Here is a 26,395-nt window from a genome sequence, read left to right on the forward strand (position 1 = left end):
GGACAATGATGGGGAGGCCTGAGATAAGGAAAGTTTCACTCTCTGGATTGAACCTCAGTGCCACTGGAGGCCATATTGGTGTTGGTGGTCCATGCTGCTGCCCCAGACCATGATGAAGCCTGAGATCCATATAGACATATGCAGTCTGTGCCACTGCCTGAGGTCTTGGTGATGTCTTCAGGCTTTGCTGCCTTAGGGGGCCATGCTGATGTGAGTGGCATGTGTAACCACCTGAGACCATGCTGAGGCTTGTGGTCTGTGCAGCTGCTGAGGGCCATGAATGGAGATCATGCTGAGGCTTGTGGTCTGTGCAGCTGCTGAGGGCCATGAATGGAGATCATGCTGAGGCTTGTGGTCTGTGCAGCTGCTGAGGGCCATGAGTGGAGACCATGCTGAGGCTTGTGGTCTGTGAAACTGCTGAGGGCCATGAGTGGGTCAATGGTCCTGATACATGTTGATGTCTACAGCCCATGTTACCACCAAAACCCATGTGGTGCTTTGTGTTGGTAATAAATAAAGTTGCCTGGGGTCAGAGCTATTAGAGTCATAGCAAGTGCGTGGCAGTGGTGGTGTATGCCTTTAAGGACCTGGAGGGCGGTACATACAGGCAGTGACGAGGCAGTCACATGATTGGGTTTACAACCAATCAGAAGCCAGAACAGAGAGACTTGAGAGACAGACACACAGGAAGGAGGGCTCCTCTTTCGGAGAGCTCTCTTGGCTGAGGAGGATCCCTGAATCAGGAAGGGTGAGGCTCTTGGCTCTGACCTCTTGGCTTTCTTCTCTGAATCGGCTCTGTGTTCTTGTCTGATAAAACCGTTGGCTATATCGATACTGAATTACATCTACATTTGGCGCCCAACGTGACAAGAATCCGTTAAAAACCGTTTAACTGCTGAGCTGGATTCACACCTCGGACACTAGGTGGCTGTTTTGAAATTCCCTCGGATTTGTACTGTTCTACGAGGACTTAGTTATCCAATATTTTAAAGGAAACTATTTAAAAGAGAAATTTTTTTCCACATTAAAAAAAAATGGGTTTTCTGTGTTCATTAGAAGAAAATTGGGCTTTGTTTGCAATTTTAGACAGTCTAACAATGGAACAGCTATATGAGAAGATTAATGTTGATAGAATTATGCATTTTATTACTATATTTATTCTTATTTTACTATTTAAGAAGATAGTCAATTTAAGTGCCAGGGTGACAGCTTTAGAAAAACTTGATACACTTGTAAAAACTCAGACAGAAGAAACTAACAGTGAAGTTGCTTCAAGATTGGATCATAGGGTTACAGAAAGAAAGCCTCGCCGGGCGGTGGTGGCGCACGCCTTTAATCCCAGCACTCGGGAGGCAGAGTCAGGCGGATCTCTGTGAGTTTGAGGCCAGCCTGGGCTACCAAGTGAATCCCAGGAAAGGCGCAAAGCTACAGAGAAACCCTGCCTCGAAAAACCAAAAAAAAGAAAAAGAAAAAAGAAAGAAAGCCTGTTTTCACACAGTCACCCTTAGTTTGTCCAGTAACCGTACAGCAGTTGCCTGATCAAATGACTACACAAAATATTTGGGCTCCAATCGAAATATTGGATTTACGAAGGTTTAAGGAGGCAATAGTATCTTATGGCATGCATTCCCCATATGTAAAGCAAATGTTAAACTCTTGGTCAACATATAATAGGATTGTACCACAGGATTGGCGGGAGCTGGCACAAGCTGTTCTGGAACCCAGTCAAAGGCTTCAGTGGCTAACTTGGTTCAAGGATGAAGCTAAAAACATAGAAAAACAGTGGAGGGATAAAGGAATACAAGTCTGCCAGGATCAGCTTATTGGAGAAGGTCAATATGCTTCAGCACCAGCACAATGTTTATATGATGTCCAAATCCTAATTTTATGTCGAACAGCAGCCTTGAATGCATGGGACAGAGTTGAGGAACCAGGGAAAAAAAACTGAGTCATTTACAAAGGTTGTACAAGGCCCAAAAGAATCTTTCACAGATTTTTTACAAATCACAGGTTTTTTACGGCTTCAGCAGTAAAGAGAATGGTCCCGGATTCAGAAGCTGGTAAGATAATAATTGAAACTTTAGCCTTTGAGAATGTGAATGCAGCATGCAAAACAATAATCAGGCCGTTAAAGGCAAGATCTGCACCTTTGGAAGATTGGATTAGAGACACGGTTAATGTTGAAACTCATGAGCATGATGATACGTGGGTAGGAGAAGCAATTTCAAAAGGTTTGAGGAATGTTAGATGTTTTGGATGTGGAAAGCAAGGACATTTGAGAAGGGACTGTAAACAGGTCATTCCTAGAAACAATGTTTCCTCAAGGAACAATGGCAACAGAAGGCCCCTTCCTTCTGGAGTATGCAGAAGGTGTGGTAAGGGAAAACACTGGACCAAGGAATGTAGATCAACAAGGGACAAACAGGGTAATCCTTTGCCTCAGTCTTCGGGAAACTCCCAGAGGGGCCTCATGCAGGCCCCAATAGCAAATCCAGTTCAAACCTTTCCTGCAGTCGTAGAGGAAACCCCTACTCAGAGCAATTAAATAACCAAATGCCTATTGGAATAAGTCATGCTGGTCAGGATGATGAAACAGAGAGAATAGAAAATTCAGGAGAAAACATAAAGAAAATTTTTTGGCAAACTTCTATTTCAAACAGAACTCTAAAGGATATGCTAAATAAACAGAAAGGGATAACAAAAACCCCCAGAAACAGACTGCATAATGCTCTATTAACTTTGAATTTTCTTAATGCCAATGAGAAAGGAACAACAGCTGCAGAGAGACATTGGATGATAGAAAAAACTACAGAATTAAATCAGCCTATATACTTTAAGGATGTGCTGACCTCAGAATGGAAACCAGGGTATGTGTTACGTTGGGGACGAGGTTTTGCTTTTGTTTCTACAGGAGAAGATAAGTTGTGGGTTCCATCAAAATTGATAAAGGTTCAATTTGAACAAGAGAAACCTCTTAATTAGAGGAGGTGATAGTTCATCAACCAACATGAACATCCAATTTAAACTAACTTATATCAGTAACACATGTCTTTTCATTTAATCAGATAATAACTTGCCAAAAAGGAACATCCCCAAAATTAGTCTTGGGGAAAGGTTTTTGTTTTTGTCTTTTAGGAGAATGAAGGTTAAGGAATCTGAAGAACACTGGACAGATGAGACAACTGATCAGCTTTGAACTACAAGGTGCTCAGAGTAATTGTGAGATGACTAGCTGAGATGATCCAGTCTCAAAGACTACTTGAATAAGGACTTGAGATAAACCCTGAACTTTGGCATTATACACAGACTGGATAATGAAGGATATGGTTACCTTTCCTAGAATTTGACAATTAACCTAAAATTTTTCTTTCAGGATAAAGATAACTTCGCCCATACCCAGCAGGAAGCAATTTTAAGAATACGATGCTCACATTCCCAAAGAGGTGGTGTGGGGCAGGTGGTTTTTTGATCTTTTTAATGGGTTTTGGGTCTGGGATAGTTTTCATTGTTTAGGGGGTTGGTTACAAGTTGTTTTCAAGGGTTAGGAAAAAGGCTAAGCAAAGGAGATTAGATTTAAGGTTCTTGTTTAAAAAAAAAAGAAAGAAAGAAGAAAAAGAAAATTACTAGTTTTAAATATTTTACATTGGATTGGATTGTTTTATATTGTATACAAGTTATATATATTGAAATTGATATTGTTAGAAAATGCTATATGTATATTTCTAATTGTACTTATACCGTTCATTTAACAATGCAATTTTCTGATCCTTGAATGTTATTATTATCAACTATTAGGATATAAAGAAATGAAAGTTAGTAGTTAGACATTGCAATGGAACTTGTAGTCATATTAGATATGTTTTAAAAATTGAGCAGATATATTTTAGACAGGTCATCTTCAAACCCTTCAGAGATCTACAGAATATGGCATTTGACAGAGGGATGTGGAGAAGAACGGGATGCTGAGATGAAGCCATATATACAAAGCCAAGAAGAATGGACTAGAAATTATTTAGACATTGTATATAGTTATTGTACTTTTGTATGTAGTTTTTCTTTTGTTAGTTATAACCTTTTTCCTTTTTTTTTCTTTTTATTAAATTAGAAAAGGGGAAATGTGGTGGTAATAAATAAAGTTGCCTGGGGTCAGAGCTTTTAGAGCCATAGCAAGTGCGTGGCAGTGGTGGTGTACGCCTTTAAGGACCTGGAGGGCAGTACATACAGGCAGTGACGAGGCAGTCACATGATTGGGTTTACAACCAATCAGAAGCCAGAACAGAGAGACTTGAGAGACAGACACACAGGAAGGAGGGCTCCTCTTTCGGAGAGCTCTCTTGGCTGAGGAGGATCCCTGAATCAGGAAGGGTGAGGCTCTTGGCTCTGACCTCTTGGCTTTCTTCTCTGAATCGGCTCTGTGTTCTTGTCTGATAAAACCGTTGACTATATCTATACTGAATTACATCTACAGTGCCTTGCTCATCGAGAGAGCTGGCCCTACCCCTTGGTGGCAGTTGCTCAGTTCTCCTCAGCTGATAGCTTCTGGCACAGATGCATGTAGAGAAAGACTCATCCTCTCTTGGGGGACTAGCCACTAGGTTTGACCATGCTCCAGTGAATATATGGAAAACACAAAATGGACTTTTGGGGTTTTTTTGTGGGGAGGTCATGGGGTGGGGAAGGGGTGGACATAGAAAGACTGAGAAGGGAGTGCAATCTGGGCGCATGATGTGAGATTCCCAAATAATCAGGTAAAAAATTATTTTTTTTTAAAAAAAAGCAAGCAGCTGCTGGGCGGTGGTGGCATATGCCTTTAATCCCAGAACTTGGGAGGCAGAGCCAGGTGAATCTCTGTGAGTTTGAGGCCAGCCTGGTCTACAAAGTGAGTTTCAGGACAGGCTCCAAAACCTACACAGAGAAACTCTGTCAAAGCAAGCAAGCAGTTAATAAACCAGCCAAGATTAAGCAACCTTAGTAGCCACTATCAGGAAATCAAAAAGGTATTAACTTGAATGATGAAAAGAAATATATAGTATGTTGTTGAATGAAATGTTCTAATGTTCTATAAATGTCTATTACACTCATTTTTTCTATAGTATGGCTCAACTCAAGATATTTCTTCATTGATATTCTGTCTAAATGATCTATACACTGATGAAAGTAAGATATTCAAGTCCCCAACTATTATTATATTCACATCTCTCTTGCTTTTGACATCTAATATTTGTTTGGTACCATACTGAGGGTGTACATCTTTATAATTGTTATTCTTCCCTGATCAATTGTTCTTTTAATAATTTATAATAACATTTGTTGTTTTACAGTTTTTTATTTTAGATTTGCTTTATCTGATATGACTCATGTCATTCTCAACAATATGGCCTGAACTAGAGGTTACTATGCAAAGTGAAATAAGCCAGACAAAGAAAGGCAAATACTACCTATTACCTCTTATTTTCAGTAATTAATAAATCATTCTCATGGAAAAACAGAATATTTGTCTCTGGAGACACTTGGAAGATGAAGTCAGAGGAGTAGTATCGTTCAGTTAGCTGCAACAAAACACATCTAAACTGGGGGGTAGAACTCTGGATCTTCTTTAACATACTCAAGTAATTACTGGTTGAAACAACCTATGATATATCTCTTATATTTTTGGTTGTGAGCCTAGCCTTTAACGGCTGAGCCATCTCTCCAGCCCGATATATATCTAAATCACTAGAAGAGTATGAAATTTCCAACACTTAATTGTTGGAGGCATGGAAATGCATATTATTCTGCTTTGATTATTATACACTATAAGCATATATTTAATCACAATATTGTACCATATAATGGTATGTTAATAAGAAAAAGTACATCACTCTTTCAATTGGCTGTGTCACCCAGTTGGAATCTATCCTTTGGAGAAATCATTTAGGTCATCATGGGACTAAGAGAACTCAAATCTCATCTGCCATTTTTCTTGAATAAATCAAGTTATATTCAGCCCTTCCTCCCTCAGAAATAGTAAGGACATTCTTTCACAGAATTGGGATATCCCTTAAGTGTTACTTTGTTTTCATTTTTCACTCCAATAAATTCCAAACAAAAATCTCACCTTCTTCTAATTTTCTTTTTTTTTTTTTGGTTTTTCGAGACAGGGTTTCTCTGTGTAGCTTTGCGCCCCTGGAACTCGCTTTGGAGACCAGGCTGGCCTCGAACTCACAGATATCCGCCTGGCTCTGCCTCCCGAGTGCTGGGATTAAAGGCGTGCGCCACCACCGCCCGGCTTCTTCTAATTTTCTATGTAACTGTTTGTCTGTTTAACTTTTGCCTGGCTATAACAGAAAATAAACTAAAGTCCTTGTGAACTTATAACATTTGTGATGCTAGTTTAGTCAATGATCATAGCTAGCACTTAAGAGCCCCAAAACAGAAGTGGTAAAAAGCATAGTGACTGTCCTATCTTTGAATACTCATTCAAAAATAAGGTATTCAAAACCTAGAGATATGGAAACAGAAGCATCATTACATTATAGAAGAGGAACAAGAATAGACTTGATACAGGTCAATAACTGATCTAACTTTCTAGGTGTGGGTCACTGTCAGGGACTCCAATCTCGATCTGTAGGATCACTTTAGAGAGAGAAATCCTATGATAATTGAATCTTGGTCTCACTTGAATGTACGCTGACAACAGCAACTTTCATACTGTTCTCAATTTCAAAATGCTTCAAACCACATGCCAAAATAGGATGCAGTAATAGTATCACTATACCCTTTAAATGCATAGGGGACTTTGGAAGCAGAATTGTTGTTTTGTATTCTCTTTTGTAATTCAATAGGTTCCTGACTTCAGAAGCACTTAATTCTAGATAATCTTGTAGATTTTTTTTGTATCACTCAAGAAAATTTTTTCTAAGTGAAGAAAATGATGTTAATACCATTCCTTGATGCCTGCCCAAGCTACCATATTGAAAACTGGCCTGCCACTGCAGGAAAAACTGAGCCCCGTGGTTTTTCTGATAGTTGGGGGAAAGGTGCAAGAGACCTGGATTCAGCTGCATCATAAAAGACACTGAGGTTTTCTTGCAGCTCAGGAATTTATTAAGGAAGGGGATTGGGCCATTGGGTGTTTATATGTCTGGCCCCTTCAGTTGCATCCTGGCTTTTAATGAGGAAGAGGGCTACTTGTAATTATGTGCCACAGATGATGTCATTCTGGGAGTATGATGAGTCCTCTCTTCAGATACGTCATGCCAGGACTGGGGACCAGCATTATCAGATGGGTTTTTCGTTTTCTTCTACATTCGGTGGAGAGATGATATTTTTTAGGATCTCAGCATAGAATGGACCAAATACGTGCTGGTTGTGATGCATCAGATTAACAAACTTCCAGCCTAGTTCTGCCAACTCTGGTTCAATGAAAAGAAGCCCTCCAGGGAAGTCTAGAAGAGATTCTTGCATTCCACGAATCAAACAGCATTTAAGAAACAAATGTATCCGTTGTTCTGTCACAGGAGAAAAAATGAAAAGTAGAAAGAAGAGATTCAGAAGAAACTCACCATTCACTGCCTGCTCATGAAAACTTTACATTTTTTCAGTGTAGTGGTTTGACTAGGAATGACCCCCCCCCCACAGGCTCATATATTTGAATGCTTAGTTACCAAGAAGTGGAACTGTTTGAAAGGATTAGAGGGATTAGGAGGTGCAGCCTAGTTGGAGTGGATGTGTTACTGGGGGTGGGCTTTGAGGTTTCAAAATCCCATGTCAAGTCCAGTCTCTGTCTCGCTCTCTGCTTGCAAACCAGTATGTAGTTCTCAGCTACTTCTTCAGCACCACTCCTGCCTCCTGCCATGTTGCCTGCCATGGTGATAATGGGCTAAGCCTCTGAAACTGTTAGAAAATCTCAATTAAATGCTTTCTTTTATATGAGTTCCCTTGGTCATGGTGTTACTGTACAACCTTAGAACAGTGACTAAGACAGAAATTGGTCCTGGGAAATGGGTTATTGCTATGACAGGCCTGATCATGCTGCTTATTGGTGGAATATAGATTTGAGGACTTTGCATTAAGAAAGCAGATGAACCATGACTGAGAGTGAGCCCACCTGACACTGCCTGGAGCACCAGGACCCACAGGCTGGATGGCTCAGAGACCTAGGATAGAACAAAACACAACTGGAGAAAAAAAATATCAATGTAATGATGTCTAATGATAGTCTGCTATACTCATTCATAGATTGGTGCCTAGCCTAATTGTCATCAGAGAGGTTTCATCCAACAACTATTGGAAACAGATCCAGACTCACAGCCAAACATTAGGCAGACTTCAGGAATCCTGCGCAAGAGTGGGAGGAAGAATTGTAGGAGCCAGAAGGGTCAAGAACAGCACAAGAAAAACCACAGAATCAATTAACCTAGGCTCATAGGGGCTCACAGAGACTGAACCAACAACCAGGGAGCCTGCGTGGGACTTACCTGGGCACTCTGCACATATGTGACAGTTGTGTAGCTTGGTCCTCTTGTGGGACTAGTAATAGTGGGAGCAGGGACTTTGGGGACCCTTTACTCATACTAAACTGCCTCTTCCAGCCTTATTATGAGGGCAGATACTTAGTCTTACTGTAACTTGATATGCCATGTTTTGTTGATATCCATGGGAGATCTGCCATTTTCTGAATAGAAACAGAAGAGGAGTGAATGGGGGACAGAGGGGGAAAGAGGGTTTGGGAGAAGAGGAGTGAGGGGAAATGCAGTCAAGAACATAAAAATAAATAAAAAAAATCAGTTGAATATTTTAAGCAGGGCTTAATAGGTCATGCTGGTAAGAGGGTAAAAGACAGTGGTGCTGAGAACAATTTAGATTATGATGGCCCAGCTCAAGGGGTTTCATAGGGGGAAGAATAGTAGTAAGTGGCCTAGAGATGGTTCTTGTAATATCTGGACCAAAAATGTGGTGGTATTTTGCTCTTGTCCTAAAAACCTGGCTGAAGCTAAAATGAAGAGTTTTGGATTAATGTCATTGGCAGAAGAGATTCAAGACAGCCTAGTATTGACTCTGTTGTGTGGCTTTCAGTCATCACTTTTATGCAGATCTATAATAAAAGGAACAAGCTGAGCAAGGAAAAATGCAAAATGTATAGTTTGGGGAGAAAAGGAGCATCAGGAAGTGTAATGGAGCTAAAGCCAATGCTGAGATAAAACATTTCAAGAAAAGCCCGATGCTAAATGAAATAAAGGAAGTGGTGACTTCAGGGTAAGGCCCCACTCAGCTAAGCTTCCACCTTGTGAAAAGGAATAAAAGGAAAGCTTAAGCAGTGAAGAAAGCCATCAAAACCAGAAATCTGATGCATATGTAATTATAGGAGGGGACCTTGTTCCAGCCCCAGCAAGCCGCAGAACCTGGCAACTTCTGCCATGTAGTTCCAGCTTAGAGTAAGGATTCAAGAAAAGGGTTGTGGAATCTCCCTCCCCAGGTGTGTAGCACGAACGCCCCTGAATGGAAGTCCAGAGAGGACACTCTGTGAAGCTGTGAAGGTGAAGCCTGGATTATGTTGGAGATGCCAGTGTTGTGAGATACCTATGAAGAAAGGCTACAGATTGGATGTGGAACCAGCCCAAGAGAAAGAAGCATGCTGCAGTCAGCAAAACTAGAAGGAGTTGGAGATGTGAAGAGTACTTTGACATCAGATGTGCTGGGTTTTGGACTTGCTTTGGGCCAATATTCCCTCACTATGCTCCTTTTCCCACTTTCAGAATATTAATGTAAATTCTGTGCTATTGTATGTTGGAAGTATGTGATCGGCTTTTTGATTTTATAAGAGGTTACAAACAGTTAAGGTATTGCCACAAGTCTCAGAGAATTTGAACTTTGGACTTTTTAAACAGTGTTGAGAATTTGATAGGCTATGGGGACTTTTGAAGTTGGACTGAATGATTTTTTTTTTTGCATTATGATATGGCTATAAACCTGTCTGGGTCAGGGAATGGAATGTGGTGGTTTGCATAAGATGGCCCCCATAGGCTCATATGTTTGAATGCTTAGTCACCAAGGAGTGGAATTCTTTGATAGGATTTGAAGGGATTGGAGGTGTGGCCTTGCTGGAGGAGAGCTTACCTCCCACCTGGCATTTTAGTGCTATTTCTTATCACTTTCAGGACTCTTACCAATGATGGTACGAATGCAGTTCTCCTTCTTGGCAATGTTCCGGAGCTGGCCTACAAGAGATGCCCTGTTCTCACTGCTCAGAGCAGTGAGGCCTGTGTTCTTGAGCCCTTGATGGATTTCCTGCGATACCTTTTCACTGACACTGAGCATAGACTCTTCTGGCCTGGATAGTGAAGACAGAAAATAGAGTAATTGGTATGTAAAATGAAAAAAAATTCTTAATAAAAAAAGAAAGAAAAGAAAATAGAGTTTCCCTGACATAGAGGCCAAGCCCAAAAAGCCCATACTAGAAGTTAGGCATACCCAGGAAGAATTGTGACCCTCTCCCCATCAATACACAACATGAATCAATGAGCATGTAAAAGAGTTCTGTTATTATCCCTGAAGTACCAAATTATTCATGCAAGTGGTATTAGATGCCAACTTTAAATGGAACAATATATATCGGGCAAGGGTTTGGATAGATCCTGAACATTAAAATATTCTTGAAAGATTCTTAGATATTTTACATAGGATACTTTCCTACTTTACCAAAAAATGCAAATAAATTAATAAAACTAAATTTCTAATTCCTCTTTCTACTTTGATATAGAATCTCTACATGCAGAGAATTAGCAATCAATATTAATGACTAAATGGTCAACTTCTGGGTATAAATAACAAAAATCTACAGTCCCTTGATGAAATACATAGTGTCTCAGTGTTGGAAAACATAATAATGAATATTTGTAGCAAAGTAATCACCTTATCCTCCTTCTGGGTAGGAAACTGTTATTCTTCTCTATGCCAAACCTAAAATACCAACAATCTTTGGATCTAGTTCCCAAAGGGCCTTTGCGTGAAGGATAATGGGATGTTATATTGCCTGCTGATGGCCTAAATGTCACTCTAAAAGAAATCTATGAGAGAACTGGGAAGCTCACATGGTAACATGCTTGCCACATAAGCATGAGAACCTGAGCTTAGTTCCACAGTAGCCACACAAAAAGCCAAATGTGATAGTGCATGACTGTAATCACAGCACTATGGAGGCATAGACAGGTGGCTCCCTGGAACTTGCTCACCAGCCAGCCTAGCCTAATTAATCAGCTTCATGTTTCAAAAAATAAGCTGGAAAACAAGATGAAGACCCCTGCAATTGATCCCTGGCCTTGACATGTGCACACACTTGCACAGACAAAATGACCATGTACATACATGTGTGTATGCATGTGCCTGGACACACACACACACACACACACACACACACACACACACACACACACACACACACGGAAAGATCGATGGGACATACTTGGAGCTAAATTCTTCTGTTAACGCCTTGGTTATACACTTCAGTTTATCCACAAATTCTGGTGAGTTGAATAAAACACCACAAGAGAAACTTCTTGCCACAAGTAAAACTGAAGCTAAAATGGTCAAGTGGCGTAATCTGGATTTCATGTTCTGTAGTCGTGCTTTATCCATCAGTAGAGTCTGGTTAGGCAAGAAAGAACAGGCTGTCAGGAGTCAGAATGGAGCTTCTAAGTAAAAGACAAGATTGTGCCTCAGCACACATTCCTACCTCAGGGAATTCTTCATTTCCATGGTCCCTGAGAACAAGATTTAAATATCCTTGGTATAACACTGTTGTAAGACTAGGTGGCTCTGGATCAGTTTTTGGAGATGGAAATGAACTTATTGTGCCAGAAGAGGAGCTTGACGAGACAGATGTACTTGGCAGTGGTGTGGAAATATCTGTGGCAGCTCTAGTCATCCATTTGGTGGTGCAATCAAGGAGATCTAGGAAAGAGAAAGGAACATATATGTCTAAACCACAAGGCCTAGAGTTGGAGAGTTTAAGATAGTCTCAGTACTTTTAAAAGCTAGAACCGAACAGGGTATTTCCTTCCAGAATTGCTTTCACAGTACAAGAAGGTGCTATGCCGGCATCGGGTGGGAAACTCACCACCAACCTGTGGACCCCATTTACCACAATACCAATGTTCCAGGCAAGATCTGCAAACCAGTGCAATGCCAACAGGACCAACATGGGGGCAATCAATAACTTTCTGATAGAATCGGAGACCCACACCATAGGAGAGAGTTCCTGCTTGGCTTTGTGAGCCTGGCAAAGACCCGTGTCTGAGGAGTTCATAGTCCCTAAGGATGAACCCACTGCTTCATTCTTCTAAAGGGAAATGTTGCCAAACTACCTCTAAATATTTCTATCCATACCCATGTGTTGTTCTCAGCCTTGATTAGAGACGCTTCTTTTTGCAGCAAACAGCAATTGGTGTAAAGATCTGTGGTGGCTCAAAGTGCTGAGAAACAGTAACTATTGCACACTCAGTTCTAAACAGACCATCTACCACACCCCTTCGAAGGCTCACGGAATACCAACCACGGAGAAGAGAAGGTGGAGAGAGGACAAAAGTGGGACGACAGAGAGGAGGACAGTGAAGTGTTATACTCTGGACATGACATGGTTGCTGCAGTCACGATCTCAAAGCAGCTGAGACAGCTAGGCTGTACTGAGTCTGTGCAGACTGGGTCTGTCAAAACCCAGTCATGGGGAGGGGAGGGGCTCATGGGGCTGTGCTGTCCTCCAGGAACTACCTGGAGGTAGCTGCTGGGGGAGGGGAAGTCATTCAATGCTGTACCACCAAGTGAGCTGTCCCTACTCCTGGGGATAGTTCCATACCCATGACGATGTGGGTAATCTTCAAACTTGGGTGGTCATCAGACAAAAAGGCAGGAAAGTAGGACAGGGGACTCTTTAAAAGGGGAATTGTGGGAGTGGGAGGGCATAAGGAAGGCTGGGGTTGGGAGTGATCAGATTGCACTGTGTACATGTATGAAAGTGGCAAAGAATAAACTCAATTAAAGTGAGTTGTATTGGTCTTTCTGTCTTAGAAAATTTTGCTTCTCTTCATTCTTGATCCAAGAAGTAAACTTTCTATTCAAAAATAGAAAAATCACCATAAAAAAGGAACTCAAAGGCCAATTCCCCCCACTCCAGTTAAATTTTAAACATACTGGGCTGCTTGTCAAGGAGTTCCTGGAATTTAGCTCGTTCATATTGGATAGAATGTTCTTGCAGGTATGGCCGAATGCTTTTGATAGTATAGTTCATCATGTCCATTTTCATCAGGCTAAGAACATGGAAAATCCCCCTGTCACAGACAAAAACAGAATATTTACAGTTTGAAAGGAAATCTAATGTTCAGGAGTGGAGCTCAAGGAAGGAATAATAAAATCCCAGTATTTAGAATAAGAACAGACCTGCAAAGTACTTACTTCAATTACAAACATGTACTCAAAAAAATATTTAATTGCTTTGAGTAGGGACCTAATGAGAGGTGTTGATGTCAGGTCTAAGTGGATTCAATTATAAAAGAACTCGAGGCTAAGAATTTAACGTTGCTTAATTTGACCAGGTAATGTTTTCCATCATGTTATAATGCGTTAAGAATGTCCTCACCACGGCCGGGTGGTGGTGGCGCACACCTTTAATCCCAGCACTCGGGAGGCAGAGCCAGGTGGATCTCTGTGAGTTTGAGGCCAGCCTGGGCTACAGAGCGAGATCCAGGACAGGGACTGAAACTACACAGAGAAACTGTCTCAAACTGTCCCCACCCCCCAAAAAGAATGTCCTCACCAGATGCAGTAACTCAGTATTAAATGCTCCATCCTCTGTAACTCCAAGAAATAAATCTATGCATTTTAGAAATTAATGAAACTTGAGTACTTTGCTACAGCACAACAAAACAGACTAAGGGAGAAAAGTAATGCTGAACATTAGGACTGCTAATCTATGAAATACCTGAAAATGTGGGAAACGGGCAGAATCTGAAAGAGTTTAGAGAAAGTCGTTAAAAAAAAAAGGTTGGTTAATGTGAATGGGGTATCGAGTATGAGTAGGGTGAGGGAGAGTATCTATAATATGTCTGATATTCTTGGATACCAATAAAGTATTCTTGATCTAATGAAGAGGAAATGCTGTCTTCTGGACTTGGCAAGTCCATTGCAATCATGAACGCAAGGCAGTAGCAGCTACCTTCACGCCCTGCATCAAATCAGACACAAATGTCAGAAGAGGAGCAATTGGGAAGAAGAAGGGGATCAGCAGGATGGGGAGAGGGATAATAAATGATAATATGCATTGTATATATTATGAAGCTGTCAAAAATAATGAAAAAAGAGAAGCTGGAGAGATTGCTCAGTTGTTAAGGGCACTTGCTGCTCTTGCAGAGGACTGGGTTAATTCCTAGTAGTAACATAGTGGGTCACAAACATCCCAGCTCCAGTTCCAGAGGATCCAACACCCTCTTCAGGCCATGGCAAGTACTAGGCATACACATGGTGCCCATACATACATTTTGGCAGGCAAAATGTTCATACACATAAAATAAAATAATAAATAATTTGTTAAAAATGAAAAAGTAAAAGTAGAGAATTAAAAAGTGAACAAATGACGTTCATCAGGTCTTCCACACGGGAGTACAACAATTAAGACAGAGGTCTATCATAATATCTGGCTTAAAGTTTTCTTTCATGGTACATAAGGTAGATTTCAGAAGCAGCATATGCTACTGTTTGAAAATAGATTGCTGCTCCAAAAAGAGTAAACTTTAAACCCAACAGTGAGATCGTGAGAGGGTAGAAAACTTAATGCAACTATGGAGTTTAAGGATAAAGCCTTTAGACCATCACCAGGATTACAGAAGCATGGCAGGCTAGAACTCACATGACTGAAAACCAGTGATTTAAGAAAAACTAGGACACACACACACACACACACACACACACACACACACACACACACACTTTCTTTCATCACGGGGTGCTCTGCACCACCTTGAGACTTCATCAGTTACAAAGCTTTCACTGGATGCAGTCCCTTAACCCTTGGACTTCTAGGACAAGAGCCAAAATAAGTTTTTTCTCTTTATAATTTACCCATACTGTGATACCACGTTATTAACAACAGAAAATAGATTAAAACAGCATGACTAGATTCTTGCCTCAGTAACTCTACTGGATCTTTTATGCTCTCTAGTTTCTGAACAGCTTCATCTCGAACTGGTGCACAGAGGAGGGCCATTAAGTTGAGAATATAGTTGGAAAGATGAGGAACATTCAGAGCCCCATGCTCTGTTTCTTGTTTTAGGAGATCCACGTCCAGCACTTCCTCAATCTCAATTCTTAGATGGTTCTGACGTGGTAGTAGCAGTGACACCAAAATCTGCCACAAAGGAAAATCAAAGGAGCCATATTTGGTTTAGAATCCTAAATCTACACCCAGTGAGCAGTGCTTTCAGGCTAAAGGCATGTCAGACTTTGTCTTCTAGAGGTAAAGAAAGTGAGTTTTTAAATTTCGTACACAGTCATTTCTCTCTTTTGGAAGACAATTATAATTCTAGGCTTCACTTACAATCATTTGTAGCAGTAGTGATTATTTTCAAGGAAGAATGACATAAAACCATGAATAAAATAAGAGTGGGGCAACAATTAAGTATAGGTTACAACAACATGTGCACCTCCACAAAATGATGATGCGTTCTTATATTTTTGGTTGTGAGCCTAGCCTTTAACGGCTGAGCCATCTCTCCAGCCTGATGATGCGTTCTTAACCAGGGCTACGGGCATTTTTAGATGACTTTGCTCCAAAAAGCAAGAGTGAAATAAGCAAGGTATTCTTAAATGTTCACTTGAAATAGCTTTTTGAATCAAAATATAAATTCTTTGTGGGCAAGAACTTGCATTATTTTCTGTGCTTCTGGAACACTTAAATCGAAGTGGAAGTTAAGTGAAAACATGTTTTATTGAATGACATATTATGTTATTAAAGTAATACCCTAACCCTCAAGCTATATCTTGTACAAATAAAGTGAGGGTCAATCCATTCCATATGTGTTCAGAAAGTAAGCTACTTAGAAAATTAATAATACTAATATTAACAATCCAAGGTCTAAGGCCTGGAAACTTTGTATCAACAGAAAGAGGGCTGGCTACTCACCTGTTTTATGTTGTTTATAAGTTCAAGAGCGCAAGAAAAGTCAGGAGGATTGTGTGACAGCTGATCTTTCAAGTGGTCCCAAAATGCATTGTACATTGTCTCCACAAACTTGCTTTCCAGACTATTAAGAAAGTTAAATGTGCAAAATGATCTTTACCTAGAGACTTGATACAGGATCATGACCCCTCAAACAGCATTTAAAATTATGAAAAACCATTAAACTTATAGACCAGAGTAGAGCTACATTTAGATTTGAGAAGTGCCGAATTAACTGCAGTTGATCTCACATTAAAAAAATAAATAAATTAAAAACCTTAGATCATCACAGAAAGATACCAAAGCGCACAATCAGCCGCTGTCTCCCCACACATACCCCACTCCTTCCATCCTCCCGTCCCTTCCTCCTTCCCCTTTCTCTCCCCTCCTCCCTTTCTTCCTCCCTCCCTCCCAGTATCTCCTTGTGTCTCTCTTTGTCTTTCTATCTCCCCCATCAATATCTCTCTCTCTGTCCCCTTCTCTTCTTCTCAGTCTGTCCCCCACTCCCAACCCCACTCTTCTCCTCTCCTTTCCCTCCCTCTACCTCCCCCTTGGAAGAACCACAAACCAAAATTGGATTCAGACTTTCTGAACCTAATCCTGTATCTAGCCTAGCTGTGTGACTGCATTTTTATTTCTGTATACATAGTGTGTGATATTTTTCACACGAGTTTGGAGTGTAGAGAGGATTTTTTCATGTCGATAGTGATGAAGAATTTCATACACTTCACAGAAGGACAAGATGGAACTTATTACCCTTCCCCCTTTCAGACCTGCTTTTCACTTACCTTATTTCTAAAAACTGGAAAGCTTACCTTTTTCCCAAAAATAAACTTTTTGCAATAAAAATTCACATTTTTCTTTTGAAATACAAATTACACAAAAATTTAACGTTACTCCCCCACCACACCCATCTAACCGTGGAAGGCAAGCAACTGTCATCCATCTGACATATTTAAGAGTTTTGAATTCCACTGCCCCTATTCATTTTATCCATTTGGTCAAAACATTCCAGAGTGTTTAAGTGTCTCCGGAATCCATCCTATCAAACATCATCTCACACCTGTACATTTACAATGGTCTGTAAAGTGAACATCCTCCCCCAAAATATGACACATCCTTGCTGAAAATCAATGATTTTCCCAAGATCCAAATCTGGGCACATGTCCTGTTCATCTAATGTCGTTCAAGAGCTCCATCACAGAATCCAGATATACAACCTCAATGGCTCAGCATGCTGCTATTCTGTCAACTCTCCCTGACTTTGAATCCTTCCTTTCCCCAACACCTTGCACTGAAGCAATAGTAATCTGTTTAGAGTGAGTAGGAATAATTTTCTACCTTTCTCTGCCCTGGAAGAGACATATCCCTTAGAGTACTTTTCACAACAGATCACCTAAAGCGTACCCATTCATACTCTGGAGAGTCAACTCCAATTTTATGATTTCAAGACAGTCTTCCTCTGATAGTCACCCAGGCAACTGCATACTAACAAAGAACTCCATCCATTAGCTAAGACAGAATGTGCCCCTCTGCACAATAGCTCTTGGATTATCTGTTCTACAGAGCTTCTTGATGGCAAAGACAACATCATACTTACCTGTATGTCCTCAGTTTTCACCATTCCACTCTCCACCTAATAAGTACTCAATAAATGCTTGTTAAAGAATGAATGGCAATGGTGTTTCCATAAGTATTGGAAAGTAAATCCAGAAAAAGAAATATAACTCAGATTCTAAGGACTATGAGCTGAATGAAGATTTCTAGGATACATGTGTTTTGGTGAAAACTCCATTCATGGAAGGTGTACTTAGCTGTGTCACAATTAGCAACAAGCAGAATAAATCCAAGGTACATGAGAATCACAAAAACCAAGTAACAGAATCCCTAAAGCGGCAAAATAAAAGAGGCATTCAAGATGGTAAATTTAAAAAGCTATAAAATAATATTCTGGCAAAAACTGTATTCTTTTAACTCTTTATGCTTACATTGTGTGTGTGTGTGTGTGTGTGTGTGTGTGTGTGTGTGTTTGTGTGCACAAATGAGTATGCACATGTACACACATACAAAGTGTAACAGAATCTGTGTGGAGGTAAGAGGATAAATTGTACAAGTTGGTTCTCTCCTTCCACCATGAGAGTTCCAGGGATGGAACAAGTTGTCAGACTTGCTTGATGGTGAGCACGTTTACCTTCTAAGTCATTTTTCCAGCCCACACTTAACTACTAATGATCCATTAGAGGCATTCAATTGCTGAATGACTCATTTATGTATTTCAATATTAATGTAATTATAAAAAACTCCAATAAGGCTCATTTTTCTTACTAAATCAGAAAATATAAATGCTCTGAAATTTCTTACTCATGACAAATGGCAATATCATTATTAGAAAAGTTATTTGTGGGGTTAGAGAAATGGCTAAGCAGTTAAGAGCACTAGCTGCTTATCTCCAAGGCCAGGGTTTGAGTCCCAGCAACCACATGGTGGCTCACAACTCTCTGGAACTGTAGCCCTAGGGTAGCCAATGCTCTTTTCTGGTCTTCTTGGGCACTGCGTGCATGTGATACACTCATGAGAAGCAAAACACTCATCCACAGAAAATGAAATTAAAATAAGAAAGTTGTTTATCTGGATCCACTTAATTTGCAGGAAATTAAGAGTAGCTTCGAGCACCTCTAACCTTCAAGTATACCTGAAAGGATCTGAAATTTTTCTCTAAAAACCAAGAATTAACATTCTGACAATAATTACATTGGTTTATTTACTATTTAGATATAGTTTGATATTTTGACTGTGTGTGTGTGACTGTGGTGTATGTGTGTACAGTCTATGTGCTCTTGAGAGGGTTCACATATAGAGGCCGGAGAAGGACACTGGATGCCTTATTCTGCCACTCTACATCTTATCCCCTGAGACAGGGCCTCTTACAGAAAATAGAGTCAGGGTGGCAGCCAGCAAGGCCTAGAGATCCCTTTGTCTCTGCCTCACATATTGCTTGGTTTACAGTGCATGGGTTGCACAACACCATGCCAGACTGTTTACATGTGCTCAGGGAATTTGAATTTATGTCCTCGTGTTTGTGCAGTAATTGGTCCTAACCACTGGGTCATCTCTTCATTCCCACTTGAACACCTTTTTCCTTTTTTTTTTTTTCCGAGACAGGGTTTCTCTGTGTAGTTTTGATGCCTGTCCTGGATCTTGCTCTGTAGACCAGGCTGGCCTCAAACTCACAGAGATCCACCTGCTTCTGCCTTCCAAGTGCTGGGGTTAAAGGTGTGTGCCACCACCACTCAGCAGAATTAAATAATTATACTGATTATTCTGCTGTTGTATTTGATACTATTTAAGACAGACTCAAGCACTGCATGTTTTAATAGAAAAAAAATCAAACATGACCAAAAACTATCTATCCTATATAACTATGACAAGTAAATAAATAAGTACGTGTACCTGTTTCCAGATAAATCATTCTCCTGTACCACGAAATCTTGGTTTACTACGATTTCATGGGCAATGCTCAATTTGGAAACTTCATTAGCTGTCTCTATATCTTCAGTAGAAAGTACTACAGGCTGGCTCACTGGAAGAAAAGTATAGTAGTCATCAAAAGAGATCCCACACAAATTGTCTAGTTGACTGTATTGTTCTGATTTCATGGGTAGGGTCTCATTGTCATGAAAAAAAAAACCACTGTCAATTATCAAGATTGCTATATCCAGAAAAGGTATTTCTTAAAATTGATGACAAAATAAGTATTTTAAGGCCAGCATAAATTAAAGCAATTTATGACAACTGAACCAAGACTACAAAATGTTTAAAGAAATGCTCTGTCTTACCTACTAGGAAACAGGAAGTAGTTCAGTTCATGAGAGGAAAAAATGATAAACAAAAACCAACCAGGGAAGAGTCCAATAAGAAAGCAGAAAACTCCCAACATCAGTGTGGGAGGAGGAAACTAACTGCCAACAATCCAACCAATCAGAACAACCAAAGAAGACATAGAATTAGCAAAGCTTTCTCAATACTGGTCAAAATAAATAAATAAATAAGTAGCCTCAATTCACCAATATAAAATCACAGACTGACTGGGTTCAAAAACAAAAGTCAACTACCTGTGCTCTCTAATAAGAAACAGTCCAATGGCAAAGATATCCAAACACAGCCAATGGATGGAAATCAACCTTCTTCCATGTAATGGAAGCCATAAACAAACTGATGTGGTGATTCTTATATTTGATGAAAGTAGACTTAAAACCAAAAATCAGCCACAAGGAACAAAAAGGGCTATTGCTTGTTGGTAAATGAAACAATTCATTAAATAGACATACCAATTTGAAATATTAACACACCAAATGGTGGGGCCTCATTGTCAAAAAAAAAAAAACCCTAAATGGATGAAAGATCAGATAGGTACTGATACAATGAGAGTGGGAAACTTCCATGTTCCACTCTAATCTTTAGATAGGCCTTTAAAAACCTCAAAACCCAAAAATTGGACCTAATAATACACATGCTCCCCATTATGATAACAATGGACTGAACCTCTGAAACTGTAAGTGAGCCATCCCAATTAAATGTTTTCTTTATATGATTTGCTGTGGCATGATGTCTCTTCACAGCAATAGTAAACCCTACCCAAAACAGGGGCTATGCTATAGCATGGCCTTCTCCCAGTGTTTACTTCCCTGAGTAAGACTCCTACTAAAGGTTACACAACCTTCCCCAACAACAGCAACAGCTTGGGGCCAAGTATTCAAATATGAGACCCGATAGCTGATATTTTGCACTCAAACCAGAACAAATACCTACCTCCAATAGATACCTCCAATGGTACAACAATGGCATGACTGTTATGGGGTAAATCAACTGCTTTGTGAAATGAGTTGGGGCCTGTTTCGTAGGACAGAACTCATACCTGGAATTATAAACCTGGTCCAAAGCCCACAGCTGGGGAACACACAACCCGAGTAGAAAGTCTACTACATTTATTTTGCTAAATGATGCTTGTCATGATGTCTTCTAAACATCTCTGCTTATACCCAACATATGTGCTGCTCTAACCTTTTGTCAGAGAAGTTTATTTCTACAGTGAATGGCAGTCAATGCAGAGACTCAACTGCTCCAAAGGCTGAGAGTGAGTGTTGCATGCTCAGCATTAAATGGAGCATCTATACCACCCCTTCCAAGGACCAGAGAAAAGGATGTGGAAAGAATTAAGAGCTAGAGACTGGGGAAGAGTACTGTGAAATACTATCTTCTGGATATGGTATGGTCATTGCAACCAGGAACGCATAGTATTTACCTGCACAATAGCCACACAAGATCAGGCCCATCAATTTTCCATGGTAGTTGGGAGAGGAGCTCATGAGGTTCCACTCCATTCTGAGGAGCTTTGGGCAGTTAACTGGCTGCCAGGGGTGAAGTAGATCTTTTCCACAGTGGTGTAACCACTGGTAAGACCCACTCAAATACCACGAAATATCTCCCACCCATCCTCATTCAAGTAATTCTAAATTTATGTAATCATCAAAGCAAGCACGAAAGTAGGAGGGAGACTAGTTGGACAGAAGAGATGGTTCACCACGACAAGGAGGGGGACAAGAAAAAAGAATAGGAAGTGAATCTAGGAAGATACGTTGTAGATGTGTATGAAATTGGGCATAAAATCTCATATTGTATACATGTATGAAGATGTCCTAAAAATGTTTTTGTAAAAACCAGCAGCTTTGGCCAGGCAGTGGTGGCGCACGCCTTTAATCCCAGCACTTGGGAAAGGTGCGAAGCAACACAGAGAAACCCTGTCTCAAAAAAACCAAAAAAAAAAAAAAGAGCAGCTTTTCTAGGAATCAATAATGAATTTGGAGAAGGTACTCATGAAAGTAATTCCATCAAAATAGTCAGAAATATGCCTTAGAATAAACTTGCCCAATTACGTGTAAGATCTGTCAAGTGAGTATTGCAAAATGCTGAAAATACAAATCAAAGACACTAAAAGCTGGAAAGTCTAATGTTCATGAATCAACAGATGACTAAAACACAACTGAGAAGCTATTGATAATTGAGTGTGTAGCCATCTACTGGAGAGGAGGCCAAAGAAAGTTGACTCCATCTCACAGCGCTATCAGCTACCAATAGCTTCCCAACTAAGGCTGAAGCTCTGTGCTCACCTCCCCCACCCATGCTGAGAGTCTGTCTGCCTTGAGAGTGGCAGCTCTTGAGCATGCTGTCACAGTCACTGTGACCTCATAAGGGCAACTGCCCTGGTGTGTCTGCTTTATATTCCCCATGCCTTTAAGTGATTCAAACACTAATAAGGCTTCAAACACAGACATTTATACTTTGTCTCTAAAATTGAATTTTCATTTCACTTACCAATGAAGGCCCTAAACCCTGTATGTAAAGATAAGACTGGAAGAGAGACAAGAAATTAATACCTAAGAGGGGCCAGGCAGAGCAATGAAGAGGAAATGACTCATTGCAAAAGGCTTTTTCTCTATATCCCTTAAAGGCACCTATGCCACAAGTTTCCTGATTTGTTTGTTTGTTTGTTTGTTTTTTCAAGACTGGAGCTCACTTTGTAGATCAGGCGGGCCTCAAACTACTCACAGAGATCCACCTGCCTCTTCCTCCCGAGTGTTGCACTTAAGGATGTGTGCCACCACCACCTGGTGGTTTCACGATTTTTTTCTCCTTTTTTTCCCCCGATTCCCCTGTCCTCCCTCCTCCCACCCCCCAGCCTTTCCCCCCAACCCACCTCCCATTCCCACCACCTCCAAGGCAAGGTCTTTTAACCTGCCATAATAACTTTCATTACCGACCCACCTGGAGAGGGGCCCTCTGAACTGGTCTTATTGTCCTGGTTCTTGCTTGGTGCTTTAGGCTTTAGGACCCCATTTTCTGACTCACTGGAGTCATTCTTGGATTTAGTTTTCTTGGCCTTGGGCATGTTGATGGTATCTGGACTGGAAGGGGAAAGAGGGAAATTTATGTAGCACACAGGTCTGACTCAAGGACAAGGTGGGGGAGCTCTTCAATGGCGGTGGTCGGCCTTTGAGACAATGTCGCTATTCCTTGTGGAGAGTAAAAGTGCTTCTAGGGCCTCTGAGAGAAAGAACCCAGGTCCTCAAACATACTTTAAGAATAACTTGCTACTAATGGAAGTTCCTTTACTAAAATAATTAGCGTTAGCGTTAAACAAGCAAAAGAGAAACCATAATCCAAAAGTGGACTCACCAGAAAGAAGACACAACACTTTACCACTTTACCAGCCAAACTAGGAAAAGCTTCTTCCTCTTGAATTCTCTTTTCAGGTCCACCATTAGGCGTCCTAAACCTGGACAACAGGGAACATTCACACCCAAAGCCTACCTGGTTCCTTAACTCTTTCTGGTCCTTGCTGTTTGAAGGCCTTCCCCACGATAGCTGCTTCGGTTACTGAAAAGCCTTCTGGCTTCCCAGTCAAGGAGGTCCCTGGATCATACCACAGCTGCCAGAAAGAGGGGATACCATCAGAAAAATCTTTGACAGGACCATGGAAATCATGAAGCCCGCGTGGCACACCCCCCTACGCATGACGCTAAGTTAGACAGTCCAAAATGAGTCACAAAGGATGGTGTTTCCTGGGGAGTAAACTGGGGGTTGTCTTACACCAAGGGTACCCCAAAACACAAGGCAGACAGACAGGCAAACACGTTCACTTTACTACACAATAGAGGCAGGAGGCTAAAATTTCCTGTGCGGGGCCTTCAGGCTGCTATCATTCTTTTCAGATTAGAATTAATCTCTAAATCTTGGTTTCATCTAAAATCAAGAAACCACCCAGGGCGGCGGTGGTGTATGCCTTTAATCCCAGCACTTGGGAGGCAGAGCCAGGCAGATCTCTGTGAGTTCGAGACCAGCCTGGTTACAGAGCGAGATCCAGGACAGGCTCCAAAGCTACACAGAGAACCCCTGTCTCAAAAAACAACAAAAAAGAAGCTATCCAAAGCTTTTAGTCCCACTCCCCCAGATGAAACTTATAGCTTGCAAACAACTATTTAGAAAGGAAAAAGAACACATTCTTATTTAATTTCATGCTGTTCAAAGTCTCTTTCTCTTACATTGATCTTAACAGTGAAATACCTAGAAAGTTACAAATTTCTAGAAGAGTGTTTTTGTTTTTTGTTTTTTGTTTTTTTAATTGAGTAAATGGGTCTTCAAAAGGCAATGGAGAGAGGTGCCCCAGACCTTACTAGGTCCGCAGACCTAAGCATGGCTGACTCCCATGATTGGAAGTGCCATTCAGGCTGTAAAATTCAGTACATAGAAAGCACCACTTACCAAAATGAAAACAAAGATATAATCCATCCAAGTCCATAGTTCTAGGAAAGTCTCTAAATGTACTAACCTTGATTTTTGGTTTCTGAGTTACCTCTTTTAACTTATTGTTCTTGTTAACTGGAGTAAATCAACCCAAACACCCAGTGTAGTCATTGGCCAGTTAATAATGACTTTCTATTGGCTTGGACCCCTGTCTGAGCCTCCTTCTCTGGTGGATACCCCACAATAGAGGGATAAACTGTTAAATTCATATTTTACAAACATAGAAACTAGAAGTCATTTAAGTTTTCTGGTCATAGAAGCTATGTGGTAAAAGAACCAGACCATGGGGCAGAGAAGGGGCCTAGGTTTTTGTGTTCTTCCAGCTGAATTAACAGTCCATTCTTGATTACAATTCAATTTTAATACTAGCTTATCAACATTACTACTTAAACGTAAGCGGAATGAGGACAACAACAGTCATAGTAAAGTAAACTATGGGGGAAAGCTCAGGAAACCTCAACCCCACAGGAAGAACTCGAGGCAACTAAGAAATGCTGAGAGAAAGGGACAAATAGTCTTCACCAGGAAAGGACATTCCAGTCAGTTATCCCATGTCAAATGGCCTTAAATACATATTCATACAAGTAATATTATACTGACAGCATGATATATTTATATATTTAGGAATTATATAATATATATAAACAACTAATGAAAAATAGAAGTCATGAATTTGAAAGAGAGCAAGGAGAGATATATGGGAGGGTTTGGAGGAGAAAGGGAAGGGGGATATATATATTATAACTTGGAAAATTTAAAAAAAAACACTGTTTTAAAAAGCTAGATGCTCATCTAGAACACAAGGATGCTGGAGTGGCTGACTCTCGCTGCTCCCATGCTTCTTACTTTTAACTCTTAGACTCCTCTGTCACTCCTTAGCTGATTACAAGAGCAAAATTGGCCTGCTTCAATCTTTTCAAAAGATGTTCACTCATTTACAATAGTTCATCCTTCATTTACCTTCACTTACGTTATTTTACAAAGACTTCCTTTGTTTTTATTTTATGTTGTATGGGTATTTTTCTAGTGTGGTGTATGTGTACCAGGACCTTCACTTAGTTCTTTATACATTCACTTACGTTTTTCATAAAATAAGATGATACAGTTGCCAAATTCTTATCATAATCATCCCTTCTAGCGATAATAATAGAATGTAGGTATCTTTAGCAAGTTCATTTTGAAGAAGGAAGTTATAAGAGATTCAAGGACATCTTAGTCTGAGGAAAGTTCACTCTATACTCTTGACATAGTAATACACAAGGGAACTTGGGCAATAAAGTATCTGTTTAACTGGCGACTATAGCATAAGAATATAAATCTGCATCCCTCCTCACCTCCCCTGTGTTTGGCCTCAGTCATGTCAACTGTTAAATTGTTGTCACACCTAACCCAGGAAAAATGTTCAAAATACATTTCACATTCTTACAGAATTCTCATAGAAAGAAAATAGACAATGAAGACTTTTTGCTAGGAAGGAGTTTTATTAGTGCAGGCACTAGCTCAGTGAATTCACATCCAAAGGCGGAGAGATCTCTGAGTGCAGGAGGGCAACCCTTGGTCCCCCTCACATACAAACATATCTTCATTGAGGGACAGATGTTTCGAGAATATCTCAGAACCTCATAAAGAGACCTCTGGCCTCTCTACGTGTCACAACCTCCAAGGCATAAGGAAGGCCTTGAAGTAGAAGATATTTCCCTAAAAGTAGGGGGTGTAGTATGCTCTGGACATTTGTGAGGGGAAGCTTAGAAGCAGTACTCCTGGAAGAGGCCACAAGTGATTTATATGAAGTTTCCATAAATCTAATATCCCCAAATTGTACAAATTTTTTTTTTTTTTGGTTTTTCG

General features: G+C 40.4%; 1 protein-coding gene across 1 annotated transcript; it reads right to left on the bottom strand.

Annotated features, from left to right (window-relative positions):
- Positions 1-7,260: 7,260 nt before the first annotated feature.
- On the bottom strand, positions 7,261-23,132 carry LOC128108955 (T-complex protein 11 X-linked protein 2-like). The gene is made up of 9 exons (XM_052735982.1): positions 23,009-23,132; positions 19,637-19,766; positions 16,151-16,271; positions 15,156-15,376; positions 13,168-13,304; positions 11,714-11,931; positions 11,444-11,625; positions 10,149-10,312; positions 7,261-7,490 (listed from the first exon to the last, which is right to left on the bottom strand). The coding sequence occupies exons 1-9, from the start codon at positions 23,130-23,132 to the stop codon at positions 7,261-7,263; spliced, it is 1,527 nt and encodes a 508-aa protein (XP_052591942.1).
- Between the last annotated feature and the right edge of the window lie 3,263 nt (positions 23,133-26,395).

This window comes from Peromyscus californicus, unplaced genomic scaffold, assembly GCF_007827085.1.
Source record: "Peromyscus californicus insignis strain IS unplaced genomic scaffold, ASM782708v3 Scaffold_10__1_contigs__length_136768540, whole genome shotgun sequence".
Taxonomy (NCBI): domain Eukaryota; kingdom Metazoa; phylum Chordata; class Mammalia; order Rodentia; family Cricetidae; genus Peromyscus; species Peromyscus californicus.

Bases quoted from the DNA above. Each gene is read 5' to 3' on its own strand.
- LOC128108955 (XM_052735982.1), bottom strand. From the start codon at position 23,132: ATGCCCAAGGCCAAGAAAACTAAATCCAAGAATGACTCCAGTGAGTCA. The intron at 13,305-15,155 runs GCAAGAATCTAG...TGTCTGTGACAG, and splicing joins GATCCAGTAGAGTTACTGAG to GGGGATTTTCCATGTTCTTA. The intron at 10,313-11,443 runs GTATGTCCCATC...TTCACTATCCAG, and splicing joins ACAGAAGAATTTAGCTCCAA to GCCAGAAGAGTCTATGCTCA.